Source organism: Galleria mellonella, unplaced genomic scaffold, assembly GCF_026898425.1.
Source record: "Galleria mellonella isolate WM207_F2 unplaced genomic scaffold, CSIRO_AGI_GalMel_v1 utg718, whole genome shotgun sequence".
Taxonomy (NCBI): Eukaryota; Metazoa; Arthropoda; class Insecta; order Lepidoptera; family Pyralidae; genus Galleria; species Galleria mellonella.
The window spans coordinates 1350824-1372909 of NW_026442143.1; the positions used below are offsets into that span (position 1 = coordinate 1350824).

At 30.5% G+C, this 22086-nt stretch overlaps 1 protein-coding gene across 1 annotated transcript; it reads right to left on the reverse strand.

Annotated features, from left to right (window-relative positions):
- Positions 1–9667: 9667 nt before the first annotated feature.
- On the reverse strand, positions 9668–14432 carry LOC113516222 (uncharacterized). Its single transcript, XM_026900602.3, has 3 exons — positions 14264–14432; positions 12344–12550; positions 9668–9918 (listed from the first exon to the last, which is right to left on the reverse strand). Exons 1-3 carry the CDS (start codon positions 14391–14393, stop codon positions 9809–9811), a joined length of 447 nt encoding a protein of 148 aa, XP_026756403.2. The 5' UTR covers positions 14394–14432; the 3' UTR covers positions 9668–9808.
- Between the last annotated feature and the right edge of the window lie 7654 nt (positions 14433–22086).

Sequence of the window (22086 nt, forward strand, 5' to 3'; positions counted from 1 at the left end):
CTCTATTCACCTGTTATTAATGGTATTACAAACCGATTTTGATAGCTCTTTTTTAAATTGACATATTAAATCTATATACCTATTTTGTATAATTCACTTGGTTAGTTTGTTAATAATTTTGTTGTTTTTTTTAAGATAACATACAAATAAATAAAGAAATTTACATTCACGTTTATACAAAAAGAAATAGATAACTGAAGTGTCTAGAACAATTAGTTTTCCAAAGAACAATTTCCTTTCTGTATATAGATAAGGAAACATTGTTATTGAAAAAATAGCATAGATAAAAAATAAATTCGAATTCACCAACTAAGAAAATAAATTGCTGCGGAGAAAACCAATTATGTCATATAAAACTATATATTTATATATACTTTATTGTACATACTAATCATAAATACAGAAATATGACAGTGTATAGTATGTGTATAAAGGCGAGCCTAATTGTACGAGAGTTTAAAAGTGCAAAGGAGCATTAATATCAGCAAGTAAAACAGAACACAATACTCTGACGAATTACAAACTTATGTTTAACTAGACGCTTAACTAGACAACTTATGTTTATACATAGTCAATTATATTGTATTTAATAGTATATACACAAAAACATACATAAATATAAATAAAGCATTTTCATATGGATAGAAGACGCTATTTAAGTCCACTCTTAAAAATATTTATGGATTGACTTATATTGAATAAAAAAATATTTGCTATTCAATTAAGAGGTAATATTTAAATAAAATAATAAAAATTGTTGTGCTCATATCTTATAAGGAAAAGGTATATCTATTAGAAATAATAATGAGCAATTGTTAATATGCTCCTCGCGTTTTGTACTAAGTATGGTAAAGTCCTTAATTTATCTTGTTGTTTCTTTGGTTTGTTTTAATTTAATGAATTCTTGAGTTGCGACAACTTAAAGGGATCAAAGTGACAATCTAAATAGCTAGTGGAATTAGTAGTTAGCGGTTCTGGAAATAATAATATATTAATAGGAAATAAAACAACAAGTAAATCGTACGTCAAACAAATTTACGAGAACGACCACAAGGAAATAATGTAACGAAAATATTTGTCTAATTTAATTATAATGAGAATTTATACGTTTATAATTCCTGTCATTAACTAATAATGCATTTTCAAGAATCACAATGGTCTATAATAAAAATCACTACAATGGAGGTTAGTTTTGCGAGTCTGTTCGTTTCATTATTTTATTTTTTCTTGGCACTTTCCGAATCCAAGAAATACTGATTTAGAAATCCATTATATATGATATTACATACATTATAATGTATGTGTATTAGAGTCTTTCTCTCTGTATGGGCGCGCGTACGTGTGGGAATGCGTGTGTGCACGTGTGCGAGCGCACGTATATGTGTATATGTGTGTATAAGTGCATGTGTGTAACCTACATATTAATTGAAATGAGATTAAATAAATATAAAATAATATTACTTTTTGGTGCAAGTGATGTTTAAAAAAATATCTAAGCTTTTATAAAACTAGATTGAATGTAACTGTTATTTAAGATTATCATAATAATAAAGGATCTTTCAAAAGGCAGTCGATCATTTAATCCTATTTATATACTCTTTTTTATTCGTCGTCATATGTATTAGATATTGATAGATAATAAATAATTAAACACTATTTAAATTATTATAGTGTTTTTTTTTTAATTATTATAGTCCTATTTTAGCCTGTAACGGTTCGTCATATATGGAAAATAGATTTATTGACTTATTTATTTATTGGAAAGTCGAGACTCTGCCCGATTCGCTTGGTTCATTTATTTTAATTTTTATAGAGTTAATTTTAATTGAATTCGGGGTGTAACGCGACTAAGTTAGTGAATTGACTGTACCCGACACACTGGATCGCGTATTTTCTAAAAATAGTATATCTTATATATGAGTAGTTTTATATAATTGTCATTATTTTTCTCTTACACCTTGACCAGACAGAATTTTAATTATTCTTCTCCATCCTATGTTTGCCTCTAGAGTAAGGCAGCCCGTTGTTGTCTCTTTATCTTGCTTTTATGTAAGTGCGGTTTATTTAATTATAATTAAGTTTCTGCACATATTGTTAATCTTTATTATCTGTTATTCTTTGAAAGAAACATTAAAAAGTTTTTATTCATTCATTCATATTATACAGCATTGTTTATAATCAAACAAAGAAGAGCTTGTACTTGTACCACGGGTTTTATATCTAGAAGGTTCATCAAACATATGTAAATATTTTATGAATAAATAAATAACTGATATACGTACTTTATATATTTATTGTTATTTACAAAAAGTTAGATTTATATGTATATATTACACATAGAAAACATCCAGATAAATGGGCATTGTCGTGAATGTTTGTATTGTGCGGGGATGGAAACCGCAACTATTGGAACGGGAGGGAGTAAGTTAAACCCCTACACCACTAAACACCAATATAGGAAGTGCAACCTCGAAGGCAATCTGTTAACTCTGACGAATAACCATCATTTATGTCCAGACCGATCCTCTTGTTAGAGATTCGTTTTTGTTTTATAAGCTAGTTACGGAGCCGTAAAACAATGTTTTGTTTCTTTTCCCTTCTCTTTCCTCACCCTCAATGGAAAACAAACATACATATTCAGTATAAGGACATAAAATTTGTTGTAAAATTGTTTATTTTAAATGCACAATCGGGACTTAATGCAATGCGGGACTTAATGGGTTTTCACCCCTTGCAGGTAAATAGTACCTACATATCTGCTTCTTTAATAATAATAATCTACAATAAAGAAGCAGGCAGGGTCGGACTGGACCGGAAGGGCCCGGGTGGCTAATCACAAGCCCGGGACCGATGATGAAGATGATGGTAGTTGCACCAGTTGATAGTAGCACCTTAAGCCCTGCAACAAGGCCCATGGGGGACTTACGCAGGTTGGGGCCCGCGACTATATGGCCAGTCAGACGCTGGAAGCAGGTATGTAGGTACTATATACCTGCAAAGGTTTTTCATCGCGTTAAGTTCTGGTTGTCTATTTAAAATATGTTTAAACAACGCGAAAGATAAAAAAAATATTTATGTTCCCAATATAATAAAAGTGAGTAAAATATATTTTGATAGTAGGTACAGCAACTTCGATATACACTCCTAGGTAGGTTGGTACTTCGTTTATAGATAGTCACGCACTTTTGTTGACTTCGACGAATTTTCTTTATGGCGATAGTGGGTTTTGGTAAATTTGATAATATTTTCCTAGTAAACACAAAGCCTTGCCATTACATTATGGAAATACAGGTCTGTAAATTTCTTTCAATGGAGCTTCCAACTTGATTATGTGATAGCCAAGATAAGGTGATAACTTTGCAATAGAAGGCGAATAAATAATTTAGAGCAAAACATAATCTTTAGAAATTCTAGGTGTTTATTTGTCTGTGTGTTTGTTCCATCATCACGCAAAAACTACCTTACCAATTTAAATGCGGTTATCGTCATTGCTTTTCTAAAGGTCTAACTTAAACTCTAGTGTACTCGTATGCTTATTTTGGATATGTAATTTAGATGTGATCTATTCTATTGGTTTTCCTACTTCAGAAATCCACACATACGAAGTAGTATCTAGTCAATAATAAAATTGAATTGCCATCTCTAGACATATTAACTAATGGCAGATTCATTATTGTATTACGGGATAAAAATAACTATTCTTTTAGAATTGATTTGAAGGTCTAATGTGGGCGTATGAGGTTTGAGGAAATAGATGGTTAATATATTATAGAATTACATATTATAAATACAAGCTAGAAGCGTAAAATGATCAGGCCCTCTAGACAAATGGCAAGCGAATCCGTCGATCACATCTACATCGCTAGCGAGTCCATGGGTTGGAATGAATCACCCGGCGTTGCTGTCTTTCTATCTCACGGACTCGCTAGCGATGTCGATTCCATCGACGAATTCGTTTGCCATTTGTCTAGAGGCCCTGATTAGATTATTCCTAAACAATATATATAACATAACATTTATTTTTAGGATACAAAAAATAATTGGTAAATTTATATAAATATGATAATATATAAATTAAAATATAAATCATTATGATCGTAAACGTATTTAGAAGTAAAGAGGGGAACTTGCCCACCCTAGAATTGTCTAGTGCCTATACCAGAATGAGAGTAAAGCTTCGCAATTATATATCTGAGAATACATATGTGCCCTATTTAAAGGCTCAGGCACCCTCTGGAAAATAATTACACCAATGATTACGATCCTTTTAAGAGAGTCTTCTAACATGATTAGCGAATGTAACGAATTTAATATATTTAATTGTTCAATGAAAACGTTCGCAGCAACGTCATTATTGTATTATCCTAATGTTGTACTATACTAAAATATATCTATACTTAAATTATAAAGTGATAATTACTGATTATTTACTTGGTTGTAATGAATAAATTCGAAAACTACGCAACATCTTTTATAACACCGTTCATTCACAGAAAGCCACTTTATCAGCAAGTAACACTACTAATAGTTGCTATACATGGCAGACGGGTTGGCAATCGCAGTTAGAGATTGGTATTGCTACTGCATATTCCTCGACCGCTAAGAGGACCAATTAAGGGTATCACCTCTTATATGACACTCACGGGAAAGGAAGGGGTGGCTTATTCTATACAGGAATCACACAGTTTCTATCATCATATCAACCTTTACTCGTTCACTGCTGAACATAAACCTCCACCTTAGGAAGTTTTGCTAGTAATTGCCATGTTTGGCAGGCGGATTGGCAACCGCAGTAAGGTTTTGGAAATGTTTTAAAAGGGACGCTGTTGCCCATCCCTCGCCCTCCCTTAGTCGCTTCTTACGACAGCTGTTTATAAAATATGCTGGTTCTTGTTGTTATTTATTATTATTTATTAATTATATTATTTATAAGTAAAAATGCCGTCTGTTGATTTAATGTAATATAGATTTTTATGTTTTATAATTCATTTATTTTCCAAATTTCTTCTTTATAAGTTTCATTAAAACTTCAATTATTAATTAAATTAATTAAATTATATATTAATTTAATTAGTATAAAAGTTTGCCTTTTTAGAAAAGTAAAAATGTTAATTAGTAATTTGGAAGCGGTGGCCTCTTATGTGCTGGAACCACACGGCTCATATAATTGAATTACTATAGAATTCGTTTTTGTAACTGTTGAATTAGTATAAACTAAAGTTTACCCAGGTAAATTATTATAGTTTCTCTATGGTGTCCATATTGCTATGCATGTCTACAGACGACGGTTATCACTTTCCATCAAATAAACCATCAGTTTGTTTGCCTTTTTATGTTGCATAAAAAATTGGCACTCCTATACCTATTTACCAATACAACATATCTTGATGCTTAGTTAGTAAAGGCTCTAATTTTCTTTTGGTTTCTGTTTTCAATTCAAATAGCTCTTTATATAAAAATCTTTACAACGTAACTGGTTATTTGGAGTATGGAATATAATAATGAAATTACAGAGTACAGAGACATGGGGCATGGGAATTATGACAGACATAGTCTGTCATAATTCTATCTACCATGGTTTCGTTTGACGCCATAGCAACGATTTCCAATATTCAATAATGCAAGTTGATCGCAGAAGTTGGAGAATTACAATATTTCATGATATTTTGAAACATTAAATTCGGAAACAACGTTAGAACCAGCACTAGAAATACATAGTTATATTATTTCTGCACAAGTTGTCCTATATCGCTATTCAAATGAACGATCGAGAGTTCGAAATTTGTACTCAACTTTTAAATTCATGTGACGGAGAGTTGCATGAGAGTTCGGTTGTTACATTTTTATTGCATGAAAATTTCTTACAGAAATAGTTGTGGATAGTAACAGTAAAAACCTGATTTGTAAATTTTCAAAATAGGAAACGAAAGTGTCATTTCCTTTTTTCAACTCTCTTAATATTTCCTTTGTTCAGGGATTGTCTGTTAAAAACAAACATATTGCAATTATGAGCATATTTGTAACAATTTTTTATAGAATTTGAAAAGTTTTCTGTCGGTTTTAAAAAAAAAAAAAATAGACTGTATCTCGTTATTGTTTGTATACATGAAATAAATTATTTTTATTAATTATGAATCAATTTTAATGAATTTCTTATTATTAATCAAATAACGCCCATTTAGGACAACTCCCCACTAGATGGAGTGACGACCTTCTCTTGTTGAAATTATATTTTAAAATATAATCTGTTATTTCTTTTCCTTCGTGTTTTATAAAGTTTAGTTTAGAAATACTAAATCTATCTGATAACACAGAACTACGTAATTTAAAACTAGATACTTCTTTCTGGTATCTTGTTAATGGCCTACGCAAATGATGGATTCTGTCCGTGGAGATATTTTATTTTTATGTTTGCTTTATATTTTCTCACTTTTAAGTCCGAAGAGATATCCTAATAATAATCCTCACGTGTAAATTTCATTCCAATCATACTTCATTATACTACAATATCTATCATAATCCATCATAATCGATCGATTCATAACAATTCCTAAAATTATAAGTAACAACACTTACGTGTTCTGCAAGTACACGACTTATACAAAGAGAAATTAATATATCCGTGCATGAAAATTTCACCGTCAGCACAGACTTTAAATTAATAGCAAGCGTTCAAGTAATTTAGCTAATATGAACCACTTACAAGAACCATTTACCATCTTTCCCGTTCCCGCCAGACGCAAACAAATGGTACTGCTTGGATCGGCTCCAGCGATATGTGGGCAAAATTTAAATATTATATATGATATTATTTGTTGACAAAGTACTCGTATAAGTCTGTAGACAGAAAGTTATACTCTTTTAATAGTACTTAACTGACAAACAAGCTAATAGAAAGCGGTAACCGTCGTCTATAGACATGAATAGTACTATGAATGTCATACAGTGTGATATCCACGGGATACCTCATATGTTGCTATTCCTAAGGACTATAATGTTACATTCAAATTGAAAATCATTCAAATAGACTTGTGTACAAGCACATATAAATCGGCATTTTTTTATGAATACAGTTTCGGAAAGTTGTTAAAAACTAAATAGTTACTCATTTATATCTCTGTTAACATTATGTGTATTTATTTAAATGTACTATTTCTAAAATTACATAGTTATTAAAAAGCTCGTGCATGATCGACTAATACCATGCATATTTGTCTTTCAAGTAATCGTTTAGTGTCTAATAGGGTTCGTTCAATAAGAAAGAAAGAAAGATTTTTTTTTTATACAGTAAGTGTTTTTTCTAAAAATAACTGTTTGAAAATTATTAAAAGGTAGATCCAAAATATTCTTCGGTATCTTATTATAACATTTAATGCCCATTCCCATAAAAGACCCTTTTTTTTCTTTTTCTAAACTATACTTCGGAATATCAATTTTTAATTTATATCTAGTATTAAAATGATTGAGATCACTATTTTTAGGAAACAGCTAAAAATTTCTGAGTATATACAAAATGTTTGCGAATATGTATTGTAAAATAACAGTGAGAATATTTGCTTCTTTAAATTTCTCTCTTGGTGATTCACGCCATTCCATAGAATAAATCGTGCGAACGTTTTTATAATACAAATATGCTTTGGACGTCGGCTCCTTTACCATATAATAATATTCCATAGGACAGTAAACTATGAAAGTAACTTAAATAAATTAATCTGGTAGTTTCAATATATACTCGTAGTATACTGTTTAACTCTGCGTACAGGACACGCCGCAGAACTTAATTTAGTTGCAAGGTTTTGAATGCGAGGACCTCACTGAGTTTTATTGTCGAGAGTGATTCCAAGAAAGTAGAGTCTATTATGTCAGTTGTACCCTGTAATTTTATTGTTATATCGATCCTTTCCAACTGAAACGCAGCCATGCAAGCTACTTTACGGCAGAAGTACGAGTGGGACAGAGGACATGCTTTTATATAAAATCTCCATCATAGTCCTCAGAAATGGTAATACAGGATAAACTATACTGCCTAAGGTAACCATGAGCATTATAGACTATTCATGTGTATAAACAAGTGTTGATTACCACATTCCATCAGATGGAGAATTAGCTTTATATTATTCTAAATATTATAAAAAAATTCTTACTATTAGATGCAATAGTATTGTTTGCTAAATTTATAGTCGCTCGCGTGCAACTTGTTAGTAGATATATACTTTAGACGATTTTAAATATGTTTATAGAGAGATAAAACTCTTTATTGTTTTCTACAAAAGATTACAGTAGTTAAACATATTACAAATACAAACAATTATAAGAAAAAAAACAGACTGAGAAAACAATGGGCGGCCTTATCGCTAAATTCCAGACGACCTTTGGATTTTATTACTTTTTATAGCCATAAAACATTAAGTTTATTTATCTATATCTAGTCGGTACAATTTTCAAATTACAGTGAATATTTTCAATATATTTAATTATAATTTAAAAAAAAATAACAGGCATATGCTCAATACTGTGTCGAGTTTGTGTTCGGAGTGTATTATTAAAACAAATCAATGGAGCTATAATACAATCTAAATTAATATAAAAACTTATAGGGGATAAACAAGGATTTTTAATAATTACGACTTAAATCTTAAAATGTAACAAAAAATGCAGGCAATATTCCAATAAACATGTAAACGTCCATCAGCATTGAAACCGCGTATCATCTTTATCTTTTTATTTCATACAAATGTAATATCATCCATGACTGTCAATTCTAATTAGACAGACATGATGTTACACTGTAGTCTTTTTGAGGTTGTGATTGTAGACAGTTGGCGCAAGCATCACAGTGAAATTATGATTTTCCCCTACTTGCAAGTAGTTTGCGTGAATTATATCATAAAGTTATTTGTCAAGTACAAATAAGTTTATAATAACTCTTTCGATGCGGGGTATAAAGGGAAGATTTTGGAGGTTTTAGGATAGATCCTGAGGTGTCAGAAAAAAGACCAATATAAACTTTATTTCTAATAAGATTTAAGTTAAAATTATTATAAATATAGTTTATAATGGTCCATAAAACAGTATATGTTTTTTTTGTTGTAAACTTAACTTTTATTTGAATTAAAGCAACGGTTATATTTTTTACCGTTTTACTCAGCTGAAATTGCATTTCGAACTAGACGATAGATTCATAAAAAAAATATCATTCAAAAATGCTTATTATTAAGTTTATTTGATTAAAAATTATTTATTATTAATATCGCCAAACTGTTAAATTAAAATATTATGTCAAGGGATGGATTTAGAGAAATGACGCCTCAGAATAGACGCAATTGGTGTGTTAATAAAGAAAAAAATTTAATTATCATTTCTAACCTATTTATTTATTATATTTATTCTCATAGTCAAATATAGAGCGATGAGATCAAACACTGGAATTACGCACAGTATTCGATTACAATTATTATTAGCAATTTCTATAGGTTCGGGAAAATATTTATGATTAAAAATATATATTAAAATTTACTAGTGATTAGAGATATGAGCAGCAGCTTGCCTCTTAATATATCACTAAAGTCTAACTGCGGTTGCCAACCCGCCTGCTAAGCATGGCGACTACTAGCAAAAACCCCCAAGGGGAGACTTATGTTCAGCAGTGGACAGTTAAAGGCTGATATTGATGATAATTATAAAAAATATATTTTTTTATATATCACAAAAGTGCCAAATAAGCATATAGGTCGTCTGATTGTAAACGGTCACTGTAGTCTATGGACGCCTTCAATACTAGGGATGTCATGTACGCGTTGAATAATAATTAGTGGTCGTAGTCCTGATAGTCATGCAAATTCGATATGACAACTTGTTCTTTGAAAATATTTTTCATAAGGTGCCGTTGACAAAACTCCAGCGGTACTTCAACATAACCTGAAATTAGGTAAATAAATAGTAAGTTTTATTTATAACTGACTTCAAAAAGAAGGAAATTCTCAATTCAGTTTTATTTTTTATGCTGATTAAATTATAATTTAGCCGATTTGAAAAAATCTTTATTTTTCTGTGTTTATCAAAATCGGTTAAGTCCTTTAGTTTTAAAATAAAAATAACTGAGTAATCGAGTACAATATTTTTTAGTATTTTAAGATTGTCTATCACAAAAAAAAAGACTTCATTACTGACATAATTTTAATTTGAAACTTTAATTTGAAAAAAAAAGAAATACTAGAATACTAAAACGAATTTGATAAAATTCTATTGAGCTAAGCTGAAAGTATATTGTTTCAAATGAAAAAAAAAATTTCCAAATCGGTTTATAAACGACGGAGTTATGAAGTTACAAACATAAAAAAAATTATAACTGATTTAAGAAACTGCTCCTTTTTTAAATTAGTCGAAAAGAATCAGACGAATTGAAAACTTATTTTAATAGTTGTATTAACTTGTTTTATTTGATAACACACAGGTAATATACCACTATGTTTAAGGTAGCAAATTATTCGGCCCATCCATTTGCCTATAGAGGGAGTTATAAAATATTTTATGATGTCGTTTCCATAATTTGCCTAAAATCCTTACCTAGGACTTTCGCCTTTAGATTTACATTTGCCGTAATGTGAATTTAACGTTAGTAATATTTGTTATGTAGGCGTTTCTATACATTACACGTTCCTAGATGCTATTTAAACTTTACTGTATAAATCCTTACTATAATATATATATATATATATTACACCAATATATAATATTTTATATAGGCGACGTGCGTAATACGGGCCAAATTAATGATAAAAATGAAATGAAAAGATTGATGAATGTAGAGGAAGCGAAAAAGGCTTGTTTAAATCGAAACATTTGACGTTTCATTGTTTCTGTCTACCCTATTGTAATACAGGCGTAATAGATATGTATGTATAATATTTCATACATACCTATATGAAAGTGATTTCAAGTTTTTAGCGACTAAACGCACAATAAGTCATCGTGAAATTCAGTATACACTTGTTATAAAAACATTAAACCATCAAACCTTTTAAATGTATTTAGCTATTAAACTGTTTTGTCTCTTTCTTTTACACTAAATTCCAATTTAAAAGAAAGAGACAAAACTAAGTAAATTTTAAGGCAGTTAGAGAAGGTTTTAATATTTATGAATTGAGGAGATAGTATTTAGCACGGAAAAGGTCATAGGCTACAGTCATCTGGTAGGTCGATAGCTTGTTTGCCATTCTTAATACTAAATACATACGATGCAATTACATAATCTGTTAAAACTATAGTTTTAAATACTAATAGACATGTTTTTCAATACTATACATACATATCTGTTACGTCTGTCTCCAATTAGGGTAGGCAGAAACAATGGAAAGCCAAATATTTAGATTAAAACAAACCTCTTTCGTTTCTTCCACATTTATCAATCTTTTCATACACGCTCGCCGGTTACGGGTACTTTTAATTTGGCCCTTCTTTAGCACGTCGCCTATTTGGTCAACATACGTCCGTCTAGGGCGGCCCCTACCGACTTCTCCATTCATTCTTGCTCGATAAATCTCTTTTTTTCGTAATTCTTCTTTCATCTATCCTCTCCAAATTACCAAACCAATGCAACATTCCTTTTTAGATTTTTGTCACTACATCAATACATATAACTATGTAGTCCCAAAATAAGCAGAACCTGTAATACGGATACCAGACAACTGATGGAAATATATAAATACTTCTTTTATTAAATACATATACGTTACATATCGAAAACACCCAGCACAGTACATACTGATATACTCATAAATACAAATCATCATCCATCTTATCAGCCGTTAACTGTTCACTGCTAAACATAGGCCTCCCCCATAAAGGAGGCCATTGAAAGTAGTTGTTACGCTTAGCAGTCGGGTTGACAATTGCAGTTAGGCTTTGGTGCATTCTAAGAAGAACGCTGCTCATCCCTCGACTATGAATTTATGTATAAATACAAATACGGGGATTAAACTTACGACCGTCGGAGTACCTTAGTAGTATATACTACTAAGGTTATTTTTTTTATGCAACTTATAAACAAGCTGACGGCCCACCTGATGGAAAGTGCTAACCGTCGCCTATAGACATGTACCATGGACACAACAGAGTATACTGTTTCGTCCATGATACTCCCCATGCGTTGCCATTCCTGAGGACTCGGGTGATATTCCTCTGTACCCTGTAAATTTACGCCATGTCAAACTGAAACACAGCTATGCAACCACAACTGCTTTACGGTTGCAGTACGAATGGGACAGAGGTACCCAAGCAAACGACTGTTATACAAAGTCTCCCTTTGGTAAGGTATTCAGAGTTCATTCGGAACTAAACTCACCAGAAAAATCCTCGTCTCCCCGGCAGTTAAGCATGTCTAAATAACATCTATTATTAAATGTCCTGTAAATGTAATCTCTCAACTTGGACGCTCCACATACAGGTCTGTAATGGTTTGGACAAAACACCGGGCAAGATTCTCCATGCATCCTACGAGTCTCTAAAGAGTGGGCTTTTATGCAATATGATATTGGTGTTTCAACAATATCTGAAATAAAAAAAATATCCATATAGAATTTTACAAATTCTTATGATACGTAGTTTTTTAATATACTGCAAAAATATTGTAATTTGGAAAGCAGTTACAGTCAAAAATAACGAGCAAGCAACATTTGATTATTTTTCTCATTTTATTAATTATATTACACATACAAAAACTGTATTTAAAAAATAATATATCCCAACGATGGACAACTAAGGCACCTCACGTTTTTAAATTAATAAAATCTATCTGTTTGGATATTACGATACAATGAAGTAACGGACAAACAATACAATAATTATTAAAAAAAAACTTCTTAATTTGTAATAAATAATCGAATCATTGTAAATATAATTATTTATATGAAAATAACATTATTAATAATAATACCCCATAAGATTGAGACGTATATTTTAATTAATAATAATATTTTTTTTTACTAAGAAATAATATTGAAATCGATTCGATCGATCGATTTATTATCATCATTATCATAGTGACTTAAACTTCAATATCGAAACTTTGTGTTACAATTTAAATTTCTAATTAACTCTTTGGTGATGGAAAACATAGTTACCAAACTGGAATTAAGCTAAAACTCCCCCGTTGTCACTCGAATATTGAGGAAAAAATCTTTTCAAGAATATTCTAAACAAAGTTTGACTGGAACAAATTACTTGACGATTAGCAAAAGCATCGCCTTTTTGTTTCAAAGTTATTTATTTATTGTTATGGATAATAATTAGTGGATACACACAGAATAATTTTCATTATAATATTTGAGCTTCTAATGTATTAAATATATATATCTATATATATATATATATATATATATATATATATATATATATATATATATATATATATATAATGCCATGTCTGTAAAATTAATGGATGCAAGTAAATCTAGTAATTTGTAAATTAATATATTAACAACTCTGAAAAATAGCAATTTTATGGTTTGTTTTATTGTTGTTTCTATACATAAAAAGGAAAGATATCTAAACTAATAAAAAGGAAAGATACTAGAAAAATACTTAATCTTTTTCAATTGTTTTACCTACAAAAAGCTATATATTTATCAACGAGTAGAATAGAACAATACAACAACAGTAGAATACAACAATACAACGAGTAGAATAGAATCAAATAGTATACTCTGCATTTTAAAATAAAATATGGACATTTTATTTTCAAATAAATATCTATATATTTACACGTACGAATCCGGAATGGATCGCTAGTTTATTATAAAATTTGAATAAAAACATACTCATAAAAACATAGTCATATTTTCCTAATCACCATCACTATATTCCTCATGGCGATGGCAAGTATTATATTATCTGTGTCGACAGTTACCAATTTCCATTTGGTGCACCGTCAGATTGTTTACCATTAAAAGTTTCTTATAATTTTTATTCTGATTATGAACAGAGTCCAAGATAAAGTCCAGTAACAGAAAACAATTAAAGACTTAAAGATTACATTTGTGACAAAACCATTTATTTTAATATAGACACTAAACTATTAAACCAATTTGGATAAAAAATTTTTAGGGACCAATCTCTAAGTATATATTTTTAAACGAGTAAAGAAATTTCCAAATTGGTTTAGAACTGATAGAATTATGAGGTACCAAACATAAAAAATACAACCGAATTGAAAACCTCCTCCTTTTCAAGTCGGTTGAAAATATAAGAAAAATAAAATAATTACCAATGTTGTGACATTCGGCGTGGGCTCTCATAGCACATTCGCTTGGAAACATCGTATATAATTTCTCGAAAAAACCACATTTGAGTTCCTTCGTTTCTGATGGACATCGAAACTGGCAATTCTGACACATAACTGTCGATATTGCTGAAATAGGTGTATGAAATTATGAAAGTAGACATGAAAAGGGCAATGACCAGTAATGTAATAATATAAAAGTGAATAACATAAATATTAAAGTGTGGGTAAAATTTATTATATTAATATAATAATACTATTTAATATTTATGCTATGAAGACGACGGACACTTAATAACTTGGTCGAGTAAAATTATTTTTACATTACATTCGGTATTTATGAATTATAAATTAGCACTCCTCAAATGATCTTAAAATTAAAAAAATAACTCTTTTCACTTTTCTTCTTATAAAATAACTTTTTAAAAGTAACCCAACGTATTCACGACAACGTCAAATGTCTTATAAACTTATGTTTATGAAAGTGTATTTATTATTATTAGTAAGTTAATAAGTAGTTTCAGTGTTTGTAAATAAGAGAATAAAATATTCTGCATCTGGAACTGTGTAATTACACTACTATATCTCATCACGCAAGCCGATATACAGCCATATAAATAAAGACTTTTTACCCACAAAAACTTTTTAAAATACAATAAAAATAAAATAATTTAAAAATATTGCTTACTATAAATAATCACAGCTAAATCACAGTAAACCTTACAAACAATCCGTTTGAAAAAGTCAATCTTATCAAGGCACGTGCTAGCAAAACAATTGACTACTGTTAATTATTTTCAAATGTAAATAGACCTTTAAAAATAATGAATACGAGATTCAATTACAGTTTGTTTGTACTGCGATAACAATGTACTCCACCACAGATATACGCTTATAGGTAGGTACTCCTATTTTACAATTTTTGTTTTGTTTTATGTATCTGTTTTGAGGTATAAACAATTAAAGATCATGTTCCACGAATAAACCGACTTCTGGTGTGGCAAACCTGTTATTTTGATTTAAAACTAAACAATTACATTATGAGATATGAGATATAATAAATATATAAAAAATACAACCGAATTAGAAAATGCAAATTCTGTTTCTATTTTTATTCTTTTTCAATAATCTATAATTATCTAAAACCGCTTAAAATTTTAAATATTAAAATATAGATTTGTGACTTTAGAAAAATAAAAGTTGACAAAGTTGTACCATTGTAACTTTGAGTAAGAAACCTTAAAAATCACTTTTCTTCGCATTTTGGGAACTGATTTCACTACGTTTTATTATATGAGTACTTATAATTTGATTAAATTAAACACAAGCATTATTGAACTACAAACTAATATCAATTGTACTAAAATCACAAACAATTCACTTTATATTGTAATATTCACTTATAGTTTACACAAATTACTGTCGAATTTTGCCAATTTACGACGGAATCCTATAGCTATTGTATTGAACTATTGTTTAAACGATACTAAATAGTCAACTATTTGGGGATATTTGAAGTAGTTATATCAATAGAGTGAAATTTATCATGAGTATTTTAAGGCAGTGTTCTATAAGTGAATCTGAAAATTGTTTCCTAAAGAATTATAAATGGGCCAGTTAGATCCCATTACTAACAATCCTCCCCCCCTTGGTACATTCTTGGGTTATATCTCAACAGCATATAGGTTACTTTACGTAATAATAAACATTATGATGATTATTTGACACGAGTACGCTCGGTAGTAGTAGCTTAACGGTAGTGGTTAGCGACGAAGGAACCACGTAAACAATGATGAAAATTAAAAAAAAAAAATAATGAGGCCTATCGGCTTCTTGTTTCTTTTAATTAGTACTGCTCGGATGAGGGTGTCGACCTTTGTGTTGAGGCTTTTTAAGTTGCTTTCGTTATACTCAAAGGCCATTGACATTGCTTACTGGACAACGACTTTATAAGCTCTCAGGGCCATAAAACGTGTAACGACCATTTTACATTAGCCAAATATGACATTGATTATTTAAATATTAAAAAGATTACAAAGTTTCAGTCATGTGACTTCTGGACTATAGTTAAGTGCTATCCAACTGTACAGTCTCCGTTCAAATATAAATACACATTTGGTTATTTTCGTCTCTCAGATGAAAAACAAACATCAAACGTAAACTGGCGACATGTGACCAAGCAAACTGTCGATTGTATGAATATTGTATGAGATTATTTCCAGGTAACAGGTATGTATCTACGGTCTCTTTCGTATTCTCAACGCTTTCAGCAAATCAATGGAAATAAGGGTTCTTATGTTTGACTTTCGTACATAATAAAATGTGAGTACTGAGTAGGGTTTTATAGACCATCAGTTAAATGGCTCGAAGTTTATTAAGACAAATACGATAAAGGAAGATTGAATAAAGCTGTATCCATTAGTCAAGTTATTATAAAGAACGTGGAATTATATATCTACAAATAAATTTTGTCTCGTAACAGCAAATTTAATTATCACATAATTAAAAAGAGGCTTTGTACAAAATTCATTTGCATGAGTTCTTCTATCCCACCTGTAATTGTGCCGTAAAGAAGATGTGCTTGCATGGCTGGATTTTAATTGAAAAGGTATAATATGGTAGTAAAATGACAAATAACCTATTACACTGTAGTTCCCAGGAAACGCAGGCACGAGGATCAAGCAACTGGACGAGTGGCGGCCCTCCACCATACATTTTTCAAAGCACTTTTTTCCAAGTACAATTACGCATTGGAATCAACCTCTACAAGCAGTATTTCCAAACCGATATGACTTCATAACCTTTAAGAAAACATTCCTCTGTAAAAGGCCGGCAGCACAATTGCAATGCATCTGATGTTGCGGATGCTCATGAGCGGTGATAATCGCTTACCATCAGGTGAACCGCATACTCGTTTGCCCCCTTTATTATAAAAAGAACGAGGGGTGCCAATGGCATCGTAAAGCGTTCTGTAACGGCTGTGGTGCTTTTTATTGATATAAGCGACAATTAGAGATGAGCCGTTATATCATAATTATAAAAAGAAAAAAATATTATGGCATCGACTCAGGACTAAACTCTAAAAATTCCAAAATGTTGGTATTTTATTGGACTTTAAGAGGTGTGATTCGTTAAAATAGTAGGTTCTAAATAACATGTTTAATAATCAAATTATTTTAAATTATTATTATTCATGCTATCATGGGCAAAACAGTATACTCTTATGTCCATAGTATTGTCTATGTTTATAGGCGATGGTTACCACTTTCCATCAGGTGGGGCACCAGCTTTTTAAGCTACATAAAAAAAATCTAAGACAACCCACAGTGGGTTCCCACTGTGGGTTAAGTCTTAGAATCACACACATTCTCTACGTGATCTAATTCGTGTAATTTTAGCACAATTTTCTAATATAATCTTATGAAGAGAACGAAATGAAGAGTATCTATTAACATTGTAGAACATTAAAGACGTAGATCACATAAGACTCAATAATGAATTTCGTAAAAGTTCTTACATCAATTAGGAAAAGGTTTAATTTATTAAGATTTCACGTTAATGCGAACGCGACACTGTTGATACCCATCACTTTGTTCTTCATAAAAGCCCATACGATTTAATTACTGTCAGAAGTGACTTCGGTGTACATTACACGTGATGTTCTTGTGCGCTTTAACTTTAAAATCAAGTTACTCGGCTGAATGCGCTTTTAACAAGCGCTGAATCAAAACTTAAAACTAATTCTTCAGTAGGGTAATCTAATTAGATCAAGTGTAATCTGAATGAAATTACCCGTGAACAGAAGAGAATTAGTGTAACTTTGTTTTTAAATTAACTAAATTGTTTAATCAATGAAGACATTCTCTAATTGGGGTACATAAAAAGTCAAAATGTCTTTTCATTATTTATAAAAAATACATATTATTCAACATCGTTTTTTATATTTGATGGATGGATCACTGAATAGTATAAGTAGTAGTAATAGTAGTAGAGATATTAGGATATCTTCCATTCATTTTAAATATTTTAAGTAATTCTATACACGTTAACTATTTTGTATGCCATATTCATTTTTATTTTTTAAATAGACCTTATTTTTGTTATAAAATAACTTTTTTTCTATTCACTTTTTTAACATAAATTTAAAATTAATACATCCAACTAGGTATATCTTGTTCTCGGTAACATATTCAATATCCAATCCCCTTCAAGACATTCAATGCATAAGATAGTACAATTCACAGAATATTTTGAAATTATCTTTTCAGTGACACCTGTTTCAATACAACACATGCTAAATATAGAAATTTTCGTGATACTAAAACATGACATAGTTTAAATTACATGCGATTTCCCAACAGATGTCATCGTTTAATCGAGTCATCGTGACTTTGTAATTACAAATATAATTACTACATATATATGAAATGGATCCAATTTTCTGTGGGTGCGTATGGAAGGATTTGTTTTGAAAATTAAGTTTGAACTATTAAAACTAATAAAGTTGTACTATGTCCGTTCTAATTCAGCTACTGAACTGTTTGATCATTTTCTTTTGATGTTAATCCTTATTATTATTATAATTGTGATATTTAGTTTGTTTGTTTATTACCTCTTAACACCTTAATGGTTCAATCAGTCAGCCTCGAAATTTTGTATACGTGCTATTCTATAGGCTTTTACTCGTGACTTTGTCAGCATGACCGGGATATGTTTACTGACTAGCATAAATGCCTATGTCCATCTCCATCCCATATCATCATCGTCATTATATCAGCTTTTAACTGCCCACTGCTGCACATAAGCCTCCCCCTTGGGGGGTTTTGGCAGGCGGGTTGGCAACCGCAGTTAGGCTTTAGTGATGTTTTAAGAGGGACGCTGCTGCCCATCCCTCGCCTTCCTTAGTTGATTCTTACGACATCCACGGTAAAGGAAGGGGTGGCCTATTCTATGCCGGGACAACACGGCAACCATCCCATATAGTAAGTATAAACTAAATGTCATAGTGATTAAGCTGTAAGACGTTAAGAGGCAACAAAGAAATAAAATCAGTTTCACATTTATAATATAAGTGAGTATTTTTTTATTCCAGTTAGTCATCGCATCTTAATTATACGAACGTAGTCGCGGATAAAAACTAGTTCTTGTTTAAATCAGTGACCAAATACGCCAAAAATATTAAGATAGATATAAATGTAAGACATATTAAAATGATTTTCCTAATTACCAGAAATAAATTTATAAATAAACCCAAATATCACTTTGATCTAATTACTTAGAATCCAAAATCTGTATTAGATTTTAGTAATTACGAGGCAAATAAGCAAGGGATTTATTTTCAATTATCTTTTAGTAAGACTTTTCTCTATAATCTGCTTACCTTTTAATAACAAAATAACTTGTGTTAATCTTTACTTACTAATATTATAAATGTGAAATAAAGTTTGTTCGTTTACTTGTTCATGTATATTGAAAATCTTCTCTTCTTTGAAGTTGTTTGAAAAGTATCTGTCATATGTCAACCTTAGATTATTATTATTATTAAAGACGAGCTTTTTCAGGTAGAAGAAGCTGTCACACTGCGACCTTTCCATGATCTTTTGTGCTCACCCCTTTTTTAAAGTTTGCTGTTAATTTTTATCAATGACATGAATTTTAAGATATTTTCTGCAGCTATGTTTTGTGCATGCTTGCTAATCAATCTAAGATTAATTCAATCTAAGATACTATTATGTTCTTTCCGTGTATAAAAAAGTAATTCAAATCGGTCTAACCGTTTATTTGTGGTTTGTCACCGGAGGGAGACTTTGTACAAAAATCGATTGCTTGGGTACCTCTGTCCCATTCGTGTTTCAACCGTGAAGCCGTTGTGTTTGCATGGCTGTGTTTTTTATTTATAAATTGTTTAATAGATTTTACTATTTTCAACCGACTTCGAAAAGAAGATCTCACGGTTATATCTTTTTTATGTTTCTTACCTTAACTCCGTCAGTTTTAAACCGATTTGGAAAAATATTTTTTTATCTAAAAAGAATATACAGGTCCTATAGAAATTGTATCAAAATCGATTTAGTAGTTTAGTTTTTAGATAAAAATAACTGGATCTATTACAATTGAAGTCAGTTTTTTTTATTTTTGTACCATGTCTAATGCACTCTCTATAAATAAAAATTATTAGGCCCAGGTTAAATATAGTTTTAAAGACTTAAATACTGATGAAATAGAAAACGGTAATTTGGCTTTTTAGATTTGTTCACGCGCAAAGTTATTAAAACAATGGAAACTCTATTATACACATTTTTAATTTACTAATAAAAACTCGTCGAGAGTAAGCTATTCGGATCAAAAAGGAATCATCAAGATTGTTTCACAATGTATGAAAATATCCTACAGCATTTACATAAAAATACTAACAATTTAAGTATATTTTCGCTCCTTATGCCGGTTGAAAAAAAGACATTACGTAATTTTGTAACCAAAATTTATAAGCCTTAAAAATAATATATATTAAATAAAAAAAAAAAACTTTATACATAAAAGTCTAATAAAGGAAAGCTTTTGAAATTTCAGATCAATTTAATCTTGCGATATAACTAAACTGTGTAAGGAGACAAAATGAAAGGTTAAGTACAGCATAAAAAGTAGGTACGGTCAGCACGTAAAACCGATGAATGAATTTTAATCTTTTAAACTGTAACATATGATAATATCATCATATCAGCCACCATATCCTTACATCCACTGTTGGACATTGGCCTCTGTTTGTATTATTGGGGTTTTTCCAATAGTCGATATGCTTGGTAGACGGATTGGCGCCCGCAGTTAGACTTTGGTGAAGTTTTAATAGAGACGCTGCTCTAATGTACTATACTGCCCATCCCTCAATCATTAAATTCCCTTAATCGCTCCTTACAATATCCACGGGAAGGAAAGGGATAGCCCTTTTTATGCCCAGATCACACAGCATATTATATACCATTGCATATACATATAATACATATACAATACATTAGTGACTGTTTTTAGTTTCTGCAGTTATCATCGCTTTTATTCGTATTGTATAAATTGTTTTTGTACCAAATAAATAATTTGAATTATCCAATCATTATTGACTTATAAGAAGAAGACTTTGTACATAGGAACCTATACTGACGGATTGGCAACTCTGTCCACCATGTCTCTACCATGTAACTTCTTGCATGGATGTGTTTCGGTTCGAAGGATGAGATATAGAAATTAAATTACTTATAATGACAATACATGAACACAGGAACAATGGGAATAGTCATTGCAGTATATTCTATGATATTTGCGATGCTGTTCATGTCTATGAGCGACAATTACTGCTTTCCGTCAGGTGGACGTTAGCTTGTTTGTTATTCTACGTACCAAAAAATAAAAAAATTTTGATGTTAACTGTACACGTGGGGAAAATCACGTTTCTTTTCAGTTTATTAAAATACCGTGTTGAACATGTTCTATGTTATATCGCTGAAGCAATAACTTGTATTTTCCAATAATCTTAACTTCAAATTATTATGAATAAAACAATATTACTATAAACATCTTTTCTTATTCTATTTGCTTGGCGTTAGATATTTTTCTAGATAATTCTTTATAATGTCTGAATGTTATATAATAAATCCAAAGGGCACCCATTAGGCGAGTCACTTTCATCGACCTCATTTACTACGGATTATTCTTAAAGATTTTCAGGTGTGGTATAAATTGAAATGTGTTATGCACATTCTTTATTGAGGTACCTTTTTTTTTTATACAATTTAGAATGGCAAACAATCTGACGGCCC

Excerpts from the sequence above, each read along its gene's own strand:
- LOC113516222 (XM_026900602.3), bottom strand. The coding sequence starts at position 14,393 with ATGTGTCAGAATTGCCAGTTTCGATGTCCATCAGAAACGAAGGAACTC. Across the intron at positions 12,551-14,263 it reads CGCCGAATGTCACAACATTG|ATATTGTTGAAACACCAATA; the intron begins GTAATTATTTTA and ends TTTTTATTTCAG. Across the intron at positions 9,919-12,343 it reads GGGAGACGAGGATTTTTCTG|GTTATGTTGAAGTACCGCTG; the intron begins GTGAGTTTAGTT and ends ACCTAATTTCAG.